The sequence below is a fragment of the Chelonoidis abingdonii genome, chromosome 3 (genome assembly GCF_003597395.2).
Source record: "Chelonoidis abingdonii isolate Lonesome George chromosome 3, CheloAbing_2.0, whole genome shotgun sequence".
Lineage (NCBI taxonomy): Eukaryota > Metazoa > Chordata > Testudines > Testudinidae > Chelonoidis > Chelonoidis abingdonii.
Genome location: NC_133771.1, coordinates 192,517,399 through 192,532,840, shown reverse-complemented (window position 1 = coordinate 192,532,840; position 15,442 = coordinate 192,517,399). Strand labels below are relative to the sequence as shown.

At 43.7% G+C, this 15,442-nt stretch overlaps 1 protein-coding gene across 2 annotated transcripts in view; it reads left to right on the top strand.

Annotated features, from left to right (window-relative positions):
• Positions 1 to 3,474: 3,474 nt before the first annotated feature.
• Positions 3,475 to 15,442, top strand: part of RTN4 (reticulon 4) — a 102,505-nt gene continuing 90,537 nt past the window's right edge. Inside the window, exon 1 of one of the 2 annotated variants that reach the window (XM_032773293.2) lies at positions 3,475 to 4,228. In XM_032773293.2, coding sequence (XP_032629184.1) covers positions 3,826 to 4,228 — 403 coding nt within the window. In that variant the 5' untranslated portion in view covers positions 3,475 to 3,825. The remainder of the gene's footprint in view (positions 4,229 to 15,442) is intronic. The other variant, XM_032773296.2, reaches the window with a different exon arrangement.

Sequence of the window (15,442 nt, the reverse complement as noted above, 5' to 3'; positions counted from 1 at the left end):
GTGCCACAACTCCGCTTCTCCCCCCTCCCTCCCAGGCTTGCCACGAGGGAGTGGAGGTGAGCTGGTGTGGGGAAGTGACAATTTTTTGTGGGCCTAGGGGCAGCAAATTTGTTAATCCGCCACTGCTTTGTTGTGGCCCCACTCCCTGGCTACCAACAGGACTATTTTGTTGCACCCAACTGGCCTGGGTCTATCACATAGAATAAATTAAATATATCATTGTGATATTCCCATCTAGTGTTATCTGGGCTGGTAATCTGCTAGGTCACTACAATCCTTGATTGAGCTGCTCCTTGGATTGTGAAAGCAAATGTCACTAGTCAGTATCTCCGGTCCCAGACACAATCCTAGGAACCTTTGTCTTGCAGTGTCCAGTTATGCCCGCTGGATGCTGCAAGCTTATCTGAGTTCATCAATTTAACAAAGAAATTGATATGTACCAGGCTTGTTATCCCCAGGGGAGTCTCTGACACACCTCAAGTAGAATAAATATAAAGATTTATTAACTGCAAAGATAAATTTTAAATGATTATAAATCAAAGCATAACAAGTCAGAATTGGTCAAATGAAATGAAAGCAAAACGCATTCTAAGCTGATCTTAACATTTTCAATGTCCTTACAAACTTAGAGGCTTCTCACCAGAAGCTGGCTGGTTGCTCTTCAGCCAGGCTCTCCCCTTTGATCAGCACTTCAGTCACTTGGTGTGGTGTCTGTAGTTGTAGGTGGGAGAGAGAGAGAGAGAGAGAGAGCGAGAGCGCATGGCAAACATCTCTCCCTTTTATTATATCCTTTCTTCCCTCTTGGCTTTGCCTCCCCCCTTCAGAGTCAGCTGAGCATTACCTCATCACAGTCCCATACTGACCAAAGGAAGGGGGGTAACTCACTTGAACGGATCCTTTTGTTGCTGCCCAGGCCAGCATCCTTTGTTCCTGTGAGGGTTTGTCTCATACCTGCCCTGATTAGGTGTGAAATTCCTCTCCGCTCTTGGAGAGTTTTTGCCTGGGTTTATTTTAAGCCATGAGGATACATTTTCAGCCTCGTAACTATACACAGTTATATAACCTATAACATTACTGTAACAGTTACTATAACATCACTATAACAACAATGATCATTGCATCATGAGCCTTCCAAAGAAACCCAACTTGACAAACTTTGCATTGGATAGCACACAATCATTTTACAAGGATGAACATGGGGGTGCTGGGTGTTCCCCTGAGGTACAGAGTGTCAGAGTCATTTATATCAAAAACTATTTTGAACAACAAAGGAAATTGAGAATTTTCACATATGTATTTTTCAGTTAGTAATAAGCTGACAATTGTGGACTATAGATCTACAACCCCATCATTCCCTTCTGAGTCAACTGTTTTAGAAGTAGGGCTATTTGCTTGCTAGGCAGCAGACAGTACCCAAGTGCAGGGGCCTAGGCAGTTCACAACTGATGAACTTTTATCTAGGACTTGTGCTGGCTCTTTGCAAAGGGGTAAACTTCACCATGAAGATACAATTCTGCAACCCTTACTTATGTTGAGTAGTACTCACTAATGCAAGTAGTCCCATAGCTCATGTAAATATATCCGTTGAACTTAATGGGACTGCTCCTTTGAGTAAGTAGAATGCAATCTAAGTAAATGTGGTAGAATTGGGCCCTGAAGTTAGAAAGGGTATTTGATGCTTTTTATTTTGCACTTAAATATGGAGAGAGAGAATTTCCCATTTGCATCCTTCCTTTTTCTGTAACTGTCACATCTGGGTGAATTTGCAGTTTGCATCTCACTTTGAATGTCTCCATAAATTGACCTCTAAACCATATATATATGAAATCAAGGAATGTGTGTGTCCATGATCCAGAGGTATGCAGTTTGGAAGAGTAGAGGATTGTGCCATTAGAGAGGCAATGAAATGTGAGACTGTGCTCGCTTGTCCTAGCTGTGGTGACTGTGTTGATTTAGTTAAACTGGTGCTAAGGGTTCTGTAGACACACTTATTTCTGTTTAAACCAGTCTTATTTCAGTTTAGTTTAAATTGATTAGGAATTGGTTTAAAAAACAATTTAAATTAAACCAGTACAACTTCCAAGTCTAGAGAAGGCTACAGTCAGTGTGATAATAGTACTCATCAATGCTTTAAAAAACAATTTGGGATGCTTTGCTTAAGAAAGGCAAGACAGTACCATGAAACTTATTGCACATGGGTCTTTTGAATAATAACTTAAAAACAGAAGTCTTGTCTTCTCTGCATGGACATGGAATAATCAAGGTATTTTTTGTACATAGGGCATTTTTTTCCTCTGGTACTTTTGGCCAAAATTTCATTCCCCTTTTTCACCCCCTTCACCAATTCTGCTATTGAGTGGCATGCTGACTGGTCACCATCTTCCATTCCAGCAGTGGCTGTATTTCAGTGATGGTGTCTGTATACAGTCTTGTGAGATGCTTGTGGGTAAGTACTATATAAACATAACATTTCATATAAAAAGTCTTATAATGATATGGTATCCCATAGATATTCTTTAATGTTGACTTCCTATTTTATGATTCTGAGAAGCATGACTGACTAAAATGACTGTTCTTCCTGTTCACCAAAGGACTGATCCAGCAAGCTGATGATCTCTAGCTAACATGTACTGAGCACTCTCACTTCATCTTGAAGACAAAGGAAGTTGAGGGTGCATTTTGCAATAGGTGCTCAGTGTCACAGAATCAAGTTCTAAATTAATAACAGGATTCCCTCCTTTTTTTTTTAATGTTGGCCAGGCCCTGTTAGGAATTGTTGAATCATTAAACTGAGCCCCCCCGCCCCCAAATAATGAAGAAATTAGCCTGACATTATTCAAAATTCCCTTTCAGAGTTTAAGATTTTAGCTGTGTCACTCATGGGACTGACTCATCTCACCATTTATAAAACAATGCAGGTTGGAGAGCTACTGTATATAGCCACTGTGCAGAGAGAGATGTGATTCCCTCATTACTTCATCTACAGCAGCAAGACACCGCAGTAGCCTGTCTGAGTCTGACACAGAAGATTTTTCCAGCCTCTCCTTATGCCTCCGCCCCTCGCAGAAAAAGTTTTGTGCCACAAAATGTCTGGCACGCACTAGACTGTTGTCTGAAGCGCAGACTAGGAGCTACTGCTGACCCTGAAGTGGACCCATCCTTCTCCACTCCTTTTATCTCCGCTATACAGCCTGCCCTCCCCGCTGTAACCACACAAAGAACCCCACCTCTCACCGCCCCATTCACAGAGCGCCCCCCCCGCAGCCATACAGACCATCCTCTCCCCCTCAGACACAAAGAGCTCCCATTCTTCCCTGCCCCCCTCAGTTATAGAACCCCTATTCCTTTACAGTAAGAAAGCAGCCTTCAGAGGTACACGGTCCCCTACCCGTCCCCCCACCATACACAGCTCCCCTCAGAAACACACGCAGCCCCCTGCCCCTCCACTGGGTCTCCCTTCCCCCCTCACCAACACAAGCTCTCCACCCTTCAGGGCTCGTCCCACCCACATTCTCTGCACCTAACTTCATCCGACTTTTCTATCCCTGTTCAGCCGCCAGCGTCCATCCCCTGTTGAATATTCATAGGGTGGCGCATCAGCAGCTGCCTCTCTCATTGGTTCTCCGCGTGCGTCCGTGCTTCCTCTCCCCTTCCCATTGGCTAGCCGGGCTATCCCTCTTTACACTTGGGCGGGGGAGTCAGCTCTGCCTCCCCTCCCCAGTCTGACTCAACAGGGCGTGGAGGCTCGGTACCGTGGCAGCTGCGCAGCCCGAGGAGCCGCCGGAGAAGAGCCCCCTCACTCATTGTTCCTACGGCCCCAGCACTATGGACGAGCAGGACCAGTCCCCCCTGGTCTCCTCCTCCGGCCCAGCCCAGCCGCAGCAGCCCCGCTTCCAGTACCAGTTCGTGCGGGACCCAGAGGAGGAGGAGGAAGTGGAGGACGAAGACGACGACGACTTCGATGAGCAGCTGGAAGTGATGGAGAGGAAGCTGCCGGCCATGGCCGCGGCCCCCGCCCCCGCCCCGCTGCTGGACCTCGGGGGCTCCGAGCAGCCGCAACCGGACAGGAGGTCCCCCGTCGTGTCCTCCTTCTCCAGCCCGCCCCCCTCTCAGGAGTCCGAGTCCCTCACCCCCCCGCCTGCCAAACCGGAGCCCCCTGCCAGCAGCCCCTTGACGACACACCCCGTCGCCGCTCCTAAGAGAAGGGCATCGTCCTCCGGCTGTGCTGGTAAGTGCCGTTCCCCGCATCCCACGCTGCGGCCCGGTTCCTGCTTGGGGGGAGCAGCCGGGCTAGGGGGCGTGGCTGGCTTTGTGGCTGGGGTGAACTGGGGAGGAAGGACCACCTCGGCTGCCACACACTTCTTCCGCGGCAACACCGGCGTCCCGTCTGCCGCAGCCGTGCGGAGCAGGGACTTTCCCTTTTGGCCGCAGACGCTGCTGGCCTCCCGAGGCATCTCGAGTCCCTTCTTCTGGACTGGGACGTGCCCGGTCTCGGTGTGCGTGCGAGCGGGATGTTGCCAGCAGCGGCTGGGAACAAGAACCCTCTCTTCACGTCCCGCTGCTGCTGCTGCTGCTTATCCTGTTCTAGTTCCATCTCCCTTTTCTGTCCGCTGCCTCCCACCCCGGCGCCGCCTTCCCTGCTCCCCAGCTCCCTTATTGGCTGTTCCCTGCTCCTCCGCTCCTGTCCGTCTGCGCCCGGGGACGTAGAGCTGCTGATTCAGGACAGATTCTCATCTTTGTCTTTTAAAAAGAAAAAAAATTAATGGGGGATGGGGAAAACGCTGCCTTGCGCTGACTGCTGCTTCCCACTGGGCACTGTGTGGTGCAGTGGTGCACATTTTTTGTCTGCAAGTCTCTCGTCGCTGTCTGGAGACATGGGTGGTGGCGAAGCTGTTCGTTCCGCCAGTCTATTATCCCCCAGCGCCCCGCCTCCTTTACGCGTCGCTCATGCTGGGCGGAGACTGGCTGAGTGGAACGCCTCCCTCCCCTGGTGCCACGCCTAGAAAAAAAAAAAGAGGGGCAGCTGTCTGCCGCGTATTGCTGCCCGTTTTCCGCAGTCCCGATGTAGCTGCTGTAATAGCAGCTGTGGAGAACCTAGGCAGATCTTGTGCTGTTGCTGGGTATTGTCGGCAGTGGAAACCCTCCCCCATATTCCAAGCCAGGGAGGGACAGCAGGGAATTCATTTGAAAAGAATAACTAAAGCTAAGAGCTAATTCGAGCACATTAGATATATTAAAGGAGGAATGATGCTGTTAAAATGGGTGACACAAGTGAACAGCATGGAGCTGGTGGATTCTTTAAGCTTTAAAGCTATCTGAGACCTAATAATTGTTTCCCAGCTTTTTCCCTGTCTGCATCATTTGTTCCTCTTCCGGGATATTTTTGTTTTGAATTTAATAACTAAATTATAATCCATTGCTGTAAAACTAATTTGTGGTGTTTTTGCTAGCACACTGATAGTCCTATATCAGTGGTCCCCAAGCGGCGTCATCGAGAGGCGTCCCTGCCAAAATTCAGGGGCGACACCTCTCAATGACATCATTTGTTGGTGACAAGATCATCATCGAGAGGCATCCCCTCCGAAATGCTGCTGAAATTCAGTGACATTTCAGCGGGCGCTCTCCTGGGGGCCAGGACGCGGGCGCATTGAGATTCCCCTGCAGCACTGCATTGGGGACCCCTATCGTATATCATTAGTATTGTCAGTGAACAGTAAGGTGAACATACTGCAGTGTTAGGATCACTCTGTATCCTGCCCCGGAATATGTGTGTGTGTGTATGTACGTGTGTGTATTTTTAAAAGTGCTATTTGTACCCTGCCCTGGAATATGTGTATATATATATATATATATATGTAACATTTTTTAAAGTACTGTTTGGTACTGGGTGGGGAAGAAAGAGAGGGGAAGTGAAAAACAACTTTCCTACCGTTTTAAGTCAGTCTCACAGGGATGTAGTCAGGCAAAATACTCTTGCAAAGAATGCAATAAAATTTTCTTTGTAAATAGCTTATTTATTGTAAATTCTGTTTTGTTTTGTTTTTTGCTAAAAAACTATTAACATGAAAATGAAATCTTCTCTCCTCCCTGCAAGAAAACTAATGTAATACAAAAGCACATACTGAGTACTAAAGACATATATAGGTATGGAAATAGATCACAACGTCCCATCCCTCACTTTCAACATGGGACCTTTAGAGACCCAAATGGTCTTGGTCTTGGTTTTGTTTCATTGTAGAGACAGCATCTTCAACAGTAGAGTGCCCCTTACATCATGGAGAGTACTGGTTCAGTGCTGACACAGACTAAGAGTGTACCACTTGTTGAGCAACCGCCTGTAGTACTGAATGTATGGCTACACTTGCAGCTGTACAGCGCTGGGAGTTAAACCTGTCTTTGTACAACTGAGTAGGGAAAGTGCTGTAGTCTGGCCACACTGACAGCTACCAGTGCACTGTCGTGGCCACATTTGCAGAATCTGCAGCGGCATTGGGAGCGGTGCATTATGGGCAGCTATCCCAGTGTTCAAGTGGCTGCAACATGGTTTTCAAAAGGGGGTGGAGTGTGACAGGGAGCATGGAGAAAAGAGAGAGTGGATTTTTGGAACCGACACTCTGTCAGCACCCTGCCTTACAAGTTCCGACCCCCTCCCCCACGCTTCTTTCTCTCACTCACTGAAAGCAAACACCAATTGTTTGTTTGTTTTTTTTCCTCACAGACCAGATAAGCAGCTGCTCCAAAATGGACCCCCCCCCACCCGCTGCGCTGCTTCTCTCCTCAAGCCCCTTGCTTCCTACTCTCTTCAAGCAAACACTAGCTGTGGGCGTTCCAAAGGGAGCTCCCTGCCTCCGCTTGTTCACAGCAAACAGGGGCTGTGTTTGTTTTTTTGATAAGCAGGTCCCGGAGCCCAGAATTCACAACAAAACAAAGAGAGTAATCTTTACTTAAAAGGATTATGGGAAGGTTCCAGAGGTCAGTTACAGCGTAGTAAGATTAGTGCCTATTTACACTGGCACCCAAGCGTTGCAGCAGCTGCACTATACTCCTTATTCCTCTCGTTGAGATGGAGTACAAGCAGCGCTGTAGCCAAGGAGATACAGCACTATATGCGCCTTGCTAGTGTGGACGCAGAGTGAGTTACAGCGCTATAAAGCCACCACCAGCGCTGTAACTCTCAAGTGTAGCGAAGGCCTGAGTCTTTCTTCGAAAGTCTCCAATCCCAAGTACTGACCAGTATAGCTCTGTCTAATTTATGATAGTGCTTGTTGCCCTTGTATTTTAGCACTGGTCATGCTTAGTTTGAAACTTGAAAAGATCATAGCCAAAGAAGTGTGACTTCTTTTTAAATAATAAAAGTGAAGAAATCATAATCATAATCATGCTATCTGTAACTCATAATGACCCATGTGCAGTAATACATAAGCAAGGCAAAGATACAAAAGTGCAGTAATACCTAGGTACAGTGGTGGGAATAGAGACGCTCGGTGAGATGGACTTCTTAAACAAATGTTTCATCTGGGCTTTAGGTTAATTTGTTGTTCATCTTTTAAAAGAACTTTGTTAAAAGGATACCAATGTAAAAATTGCACTTCTGTCTAAAAATACTGTCACTTACAATTGTTACATTTAGCACCAAAGATTACTATAGCTGAAGGAAATTTGCAATGTAAACTTTTCCTGTTGTTTCAGTTTATTTAATTTATATATTTGACAGCATTATGTGTAGACAGATTTGCTGGTTTGTTTTCATGTAATTAGTTTTTCTGTTTGTATGGGTCCTTCACAAGCAAGTGGGCTGAGGTGTATGGGGGAAGGGATAATAGTTGATGGCTGAGTAGAAATTTTGCCCAGGAAAAGCGGCTTTGAGTAGGAATGGGGATGCACTTGAGCAGAGTGGGGAGTAAGGAACAGAACAGTCCACTTATACTCATTTTAGCAGGAGGTAGGGAGCAGAGTTCCTGGATCTCTTTTTAGAGAAAGGGAAAGTCAGGGAGCAGAGCAGTTGCTGAGTTATTTTTTCTTTACAGAGCAGAGATGATGTATAAAACAGGATTTGGATGCAGGAGAAGGATGATGACCTGGGTGGTATTTTCAGAGAGAGACCAGAGGTTAATAAGAGGGGTGCAGAATTTCACTTGTAAGGGGCAGAATTTATTGAAGACAAAATTAGTTTAAAGTAGTAGTGCAGAACTGACTGATGTAGGATGGGCTCCTTGGGAAAGCATGGCTTTTAGGTAGGGGGCAGGGCAGCACTGTAGTTCACTCATGCTAGTAGCCTTAGTCTTTGTCTAGTAGGGAGATGTGTTGAGTACTTGTATCTGAAACTACTTTTAACTCTTTGATGGCTCACTCTAGAAATATTGTTTATATCAGGGGTTGGCAACCTCTGGCATGCGGTTCGCCAGGGTAAGCACCCTGGCGGGCCAGGCCAGTTAGTTTACCTGCTGCTTCGGCAGGTTCGGCTGATCATGGCTCCCACTGGCCGCGGTTCGCTGTCCCAGGCCAATGGGAGTGGTGGAAAGCGGTGTGGGCAAAGAATGTGCAGGCCGCAGCTTCCTGCCACTCCCATTGGCCTGGGACGGTGAACCACGGCTTGTGGGAGCCGTGGTCGGCCAAACCTGCCGAAGCAGCAGGTAAACAAACTGGCCTGGCCTGCCAGCGTTCTTACGCTGGTGAGCCACGTGCCAGAGGTTGCCGACCCCTGGTCTATATATTTGCTTTATTTAAGGACTACATGAGTAACTCCAGTTTTCTTAATTGGAAGAATATATTTCAAGCATATTGTGTGTCTTTTTAAACTTCAACTGTTTTTGGGTTGGAGCAGTTAGCTTAATAGCTGATGTTGGAACAGTTTATCCCTACATGTGTTTAGTTTGGCTCCAGTTTAGGTCACTTTTTTAGTCTCTGTATAAAATTGACAGGATTAAATTGGTGCCTGTATCTTGAGGCAGTATAGCTGACAACTAAGATGGGGTGTATATATGTAACAGTTCAGCCTGCTTTTGGGGATTTTAGTTGCATACACTTTCTGTTCTGTGTAATGTTTCAGGTATACTTTGTAATTTCATGTGTATGACTTAGAATTTAGAAAAATCACTTTTGGGCAGAAGTTAGATATATCTCCATATATTTATATTTATCTCATAGAACTGGAGGGGACCTTGAAAGGCCATTGAGTCTAGTCCTCTGCCTTCACTAGCAGGACTAAGTACTGACGCTGAATTTTTTGTTGTTGTTTTTGGGTTTTTTTTGCCCCATATCTCTAAATGACCGCCTGAAGGATTGAACTCATAACCCTGGGTTTAGCAGGCCAATGCTCAAAACACTGAGCTATCTCCCCCTCCCAAGTTGCCTACAATATGTGAGATTTGTTTGTTTTAATTCAGTTGTTTGCATTTTGAATAATTTAGAAGTTCTATTTAAAATAAAGAATGGAGTAGTATTGCCTGTAGTAAGAACGTGTATGATGACATTTCGGACAAAGAAATGTGTACCTTCAGTATCAGAATTGAGTAAATGTATGAGTAAATGAATCTTAATAGGTTGTCCAATACAGAAAAAGCAGCACACCATTGGAATATGTAGAAAAGATAGATGTACAAAGTTAAAGGATAGAACGTGGCATGCAACAGCTTTGAACGTATATGCCTTTCCCAAGCAACATTTCCTGTCTGCATCCTCAGGTTATCAAGATGATATTTTTCTTGATTATTAATGTTTGTTTATGTTTGAGATACTCACTATATTAGGAGTGAAAATAAAAGTATGTCCTACATTACAATTTTCCTCTACGTATATCAAACTTAGAATATGGTTTTATTTTGCTGTTCAGTTTCTCCTTTTTAGAGCAGTGTTCCTATTTGATATGTGTAGGAGAGGTGGGTGATCAGTGGGTTGACTGATGCCAGTAGTGCTATCTTCATTTTTTCCTCTTCTCCTCATTTCCATGATCATGATTATTCAGGGAGAAACTATGCTTTGTTGTTTTGTCTGAAATCTTCTGACAGTCATTGCCCATCTATGTGGTTATGAGAGGGTGTTATTACTTTTTCCTTTACCATCAATGAAATCAAAAGAATCTATTAAATTTTTGCAGTGAAGGGCTTGAAAACAGTCATCTGTGGGCCTAATTTTACTTGTGCTGAGCATCTAAATTTTACTTCCATGGGAGTTGTGGGTAGTTGTGATCTCTGGAAAATCAAACCTTATTGCTTAGAGGACTACATCTACTAGCCTGAGGGTGGTACTTTTTTTTTGTCAGGGTCTAGAGAATGAGCCCAGTATGGTTTAAAAGCAATGCTGTAGTAGGAAGCTCAGCACAGACAATCTTTCTTTCTCTGGTGTCTGGAAAGGGAGAAGTAGACCAAACTTCCATCAGAGTTCAGGGCAGCACTTTAAATGAAAGATCCCACCTTTCATATTTGCCTTGGTTAGATGAGATCTGCCAATCTGGAGCTCTCCTGGCTGCAGGAGGGAAGCTATTTTGTCGACAGCAGGGGAGAAGGGCTTCAGTCACTTTCAGTTCCTTCCTCCTTTGCAGCCTTTGCTGATTTGAGCGTAAGTGTGAAACTGATATGCTAGTTTACTTTGCTGCTGTCAGGGTCCCTATTTCAAGGATACTTTTTCACTTGTGTTAACAAATGGGAAGACTGCCCGCCACCACCTGCCCCTAAGTTTTGTTGCAGTGCCATTTAGGCTTGTGCTTTACTTACCTCTTAAATTAAGGGCCCTTGAATATTTTTCTGAGGTGGAACCCAACTTAGTTAAAGGATTGTATTGTGGATACCTCCTCTACCACTGGCATTTGTCTAGACCATTTTCCTTCCTCCAGGATCACATAGCACCCATATGGAAACAACAACAATTTCTAACAATTCAGAGTAAATTTAGTTCATTGCTACACAGCATACTTTAATGCGGAAAGTTTCACTTTTTTTTTTTTTTTTTTTTTTTTAAACAAAATAGACAGTATGGGCAGTTTTTTACATATCCACGCTCCTATTCATTCTGTCCTGCTCTTCCTCTGCTCCCCTGCACATTGATTCTTTGCTGGATGTCCCCCTTCACCTCTCTCCTGCACCTCCTTCTCTGTTCCCTAGACATATTTCCTAGCCATTTGGTTCTGTTCTCTCTGCTCCCCAGCTGCCCCATTCTGTTCTGCTTAGCTGTCCTGGACTTTCCTCTTCTGCTGCTGAGGTAACAGCTTTTCCCTTTGTAGGCCGTCAACAATGGGGAAAGAACCCTGACCTCTTGTTCTTAAAAGGTGTGAGCTTCTACTGTAAGAACTAAAAGACCTATGCCTGTTAGCCTGACCAATCTCTAGATGTAGTCCAGAACAAAGAATCTTGATGGACCCTCCGAATTTCTTACACTTTCAGAAACAAGGCTCAGATTTTGAATGAGAACTCAGTTTATTCTTGGAATTCTAATCTTTCTTCAGAGCTTCTTGTAGGCCAAGTCCTCCCAAAGCAAGCTGGCCTCCTCAGACAGCAGCACATACACTGCTGATGGGCCTCTGAAAGAGCTCACTGCAAGGGTATTCACCCTGTTCTTAAAGGGACAGCTCCCGTTTCTCTCATTCCATAATTTACAGAGCTAGTGACAACAACAATATAAATGCAACAATAAACAAATATTCACACATTCAAAAATTATTATTAAATACTAATGAGGGCTGTCAGTCACAGTTAACTCATGCGATTAACTCAAAGATGAATCAGGATTAAAATAATCGCAATTAATTGCAGTTTTAATCGCGCTGTTAAACAATAGAATACCAATTGAAATTTATTAAATATTTTGGATGTTTTTCTACATTTTCAAATATTTGATTTCAATTTACAACACAGAATACAAAGCGAATAGCATTTACTTTCTATTTTTTGTTACAAAATTTGCACTATAAAAATGATAAAAGATATAGCATTTTTCAATTCACTTCAGACAAATACTACAATCTCTATCATGAAAGTGCAACTTACAAATGTAGGGGTTTGTTTTTTTTTGATGATTGTTACATAACTGCACTCAAAACCAAAATAATGTAAAATTTTAGAGCCTCTACAAGTCCACTCCGTCCTATTTTTTTCTTCAGCCAGTCACTAAGACAAACACGTTTGTTTTCATTTACAGGAGATAACGCTACCTGCTTCTTGTTTACAATGTCACCTGAAAATGTAAACAGTTGTTCGCATGGCACTGTTGTAGTTGGCATTGATAGCTATTTATGTGCCAGGTATGCTAAACATTCGTATGCCTCTTCATGCTTTGGCCACCGTTCTAGAGGACATGCTTCCATGTTGATGATGCTTGTTTTAAAAAAAAATGCAAAAAAATGTCACTGAACTCTTTAGGGGAGAATTGTATGTCTCCTGCTCTGTTTTACCTGCATTCTGCCATATGTTTTGTTTTATGGCATTCTCGGATGATGACCCAGCACATGTTGTTCTATTTAAGAATACTTTCACTGCAGATTTGACAAAATGCAAAGAAGGTACCAATGTGAGATTTCTAAAGATAGCTATAGCACTCGATCCAAGATTTAAGATTCTTAAGTGCCTTCCAAAATCTGAAAGGGACGAGGGTTGGAGCATGCTTTCAGATATCTTAAAAGAGCAACACTTTGATGCGGAACCTACAGAACCCAACCACCGAAAAAGAAAACCTTTTGTTGGTGGGATCTGACTCGGATGATAAAAATGAACTTGCATCAGTCCGCATTGCTTTGGATTGTTATTGAGCAGAACCCATCATCAGCATGGAAGCATGTCTTGTGGAGTGGTGGGTGATGTATGAAGGGACATATAAATCTCTACCACATCTGGCATGTAAATATCTTGCAACGCTGGCTACAACAGTGCCATGCAAATGTCTATTCTCACTTTCAGGAGACATTGTAAACAAGAAGCGGGCAGCATTAGCTCCTGCAAATGTAAACAAATTTGTTTTGTCTGAGCAATTGGTTGAATAAGAAGTAGGACCGAGTGGACTTCGTAGGCTCTAAAGTTTTTTACATTGTTTATTTTTGAGTGCAGATATTGTACATAATTCTACATTTGTGAATTCAACTTTTATGATCAAGAGATTGCACTACAGTACTTGTATTAGGTGAATTGAAATACATTTTTTCTTTTTTATTACAAAAAAATAGTGAACACTGTACACTTTGTATTCTGTGTTGTAACTGAAATCAATACTTTTGAAAATCTAGAAAACATCCAAAAATATTTAAATAAATTATTATTTAACAGTGATTAATTTTTTTTAATTGCTCGACAGCTCTAATACTAACAATATGAACCTATTTCTAAAACTTTATTTTAGCATCCTTGTGCTGGCTTACAGGTCCAATCCCACTAAAATACAAAAATGTGGGCATAGCATGAAATTGAATGGATGTCAAACCAAGACAGGTGCTATCATACTGACATTATACACCTTCAATAATTTAAAATCTCAGTCTTCTAATTTAAATAAAGAAACTTCAGAATTTTCACTATGCTGTATCAAAGTGGCATAATATCTGGGGTTTCTGCCACAGAATTTAGGTTTAGCTTGTTTGGAATACATGAGGTATTACTTGTAATCAATCATGATATATTTTTCCCAAACATCTGTCTTTCCTTCCGCATTGTTAGATATTTGTTTCACTACACTGTGTGCTCTATTTACCTCTTCTATTGTATTTTATCTTACCCTTTCCACTCATGCACCCCTCAAGCTGTTGTGGGGGGAAAAGTAGGATATTCAATTTTATGTCAAGAATGCTGTCCCTGGATTCTACTTGGGAGTTTCATCTTTTGTAACTGTTAGCTAGTAGGTGTATGACAAATTTAAAGGATGCTCTCCTTCCCTCCCTTCTTCCTCACCCATCCAAAAAAACAAAAAAAATCCCTTAAAATAACTAGGGTTGTCAAGCGATTTTAAAAAAAAATTAATCGTGATTAATTGTGCGATGAAAAATATCGCAATTAATTGCGTGATTAATTGCAGTGTTAAACAGTAATAGAATACCACTTGTTTGAATACTTTTGGATGTTTTCTACATTTTCAAATGTATTGATTTGAATTGCAGCACGAGGTCCAGGGTGTGCAGTGCTCTCTTTGTATTTGTTTTTTTATTGCAGATATTTGCACTGTAAAAAAAACAAAAGAAATAGTATTTTTCAATTCCCCCATTGCAAGTGCTGTGGTGTGATATTTTGTCATGAAGGATGAACATGCAGGTGTAGAATTATGTGCAGAAAAAACTGCATTGAAGGATAGGATAATGTGAAACTTTGGAGCCTACAGGTCTACTCGGTCCTGCTTCTTGTTCAGCCAGTTGCTCGGACAGACAGGTTTGTTTGTATGTGCAGGAGATGCTGCTGCCTGCTTCTTGTTTGTACTGTCACTTGGGAGTGAGAGCAGGCATTCATATGGCACTGTAGCCGATGTCACGGGATACGTACGTGCCAGATGAGCTAGGGATTTGTGTGTCCCTTCATGCTTTGACCACCATTTGGAGGATGGGTTCTGGTTGATAACAGTCCAAAGCAGGGCGGACCAACGGATGTTCATTTTCGTCATCTTAGTCAGATGCCACCAGCAGAAGGTTGATTTTCTTTTCTGGTGGTTCGGGTTCTGTAGTTTCCAAATCTGAGAGTATGTCTACACTACGGGATTATTTCGGTTTTACAAAACAGATTGTATAAAGTCAAGTGCACGCGGCCACACTAAACACATTAATTCGGCGGTGTTCATCCATGTACTGAGGCTAGCGTCAATTTCTGGAGCGTTGCACTGTGGGTAACTATCCTGTAGCTATCCCATAGTTCCCTCAGTCTCCCCCACCCATTGGAATTCTGGGTTGAGATCCCAGTGCAAAAACAATGTTGCGGGTGATTTGGGTAAATGTCGTCACTCAATCTTTCCTCCGTGAAAGCAACGGCAGACAATCATTTCGCGCCCTTTTCCCTTGGATTGCCCTGGCAGACGCCATAGCATGGCAACCATGGAGCCCATTTTACCTTTTCACTTCACCGTATGTGTACGGGATGCTGCTGATAGACGTGGCACTGCAGTGCTACACAGCAACATTCGTTTGCCTTTGCAAGGTAGCAGAGACAGTTACCATCCCTATTGCACTGTCTGCCATTGTAAATTGGCGATGAGATGACGGTTATCAGTCGTTTTGTACTGTCTGCTGCTGTCATGGGTGCTCCTGGCTGGCCTCGCTGAGGTCGGCCGGGCGTGCATGGACAAAAATGGGAATGACTCCCCGGGTCATTCCCTTCTTTATGTTTTGTCTAAAAATAGAGTCATCTCCTGCTAGATATGGGGCAAGTGTACTACAGACCAGAGGACAGCTGCTCCGTGTTAGAGCCAGACAAGATCCCGCAGAAATGATGAGCTGCATGCCATTCTAGGGGTGCCCCTGCACAACCCACCCATTGCTTCCCTC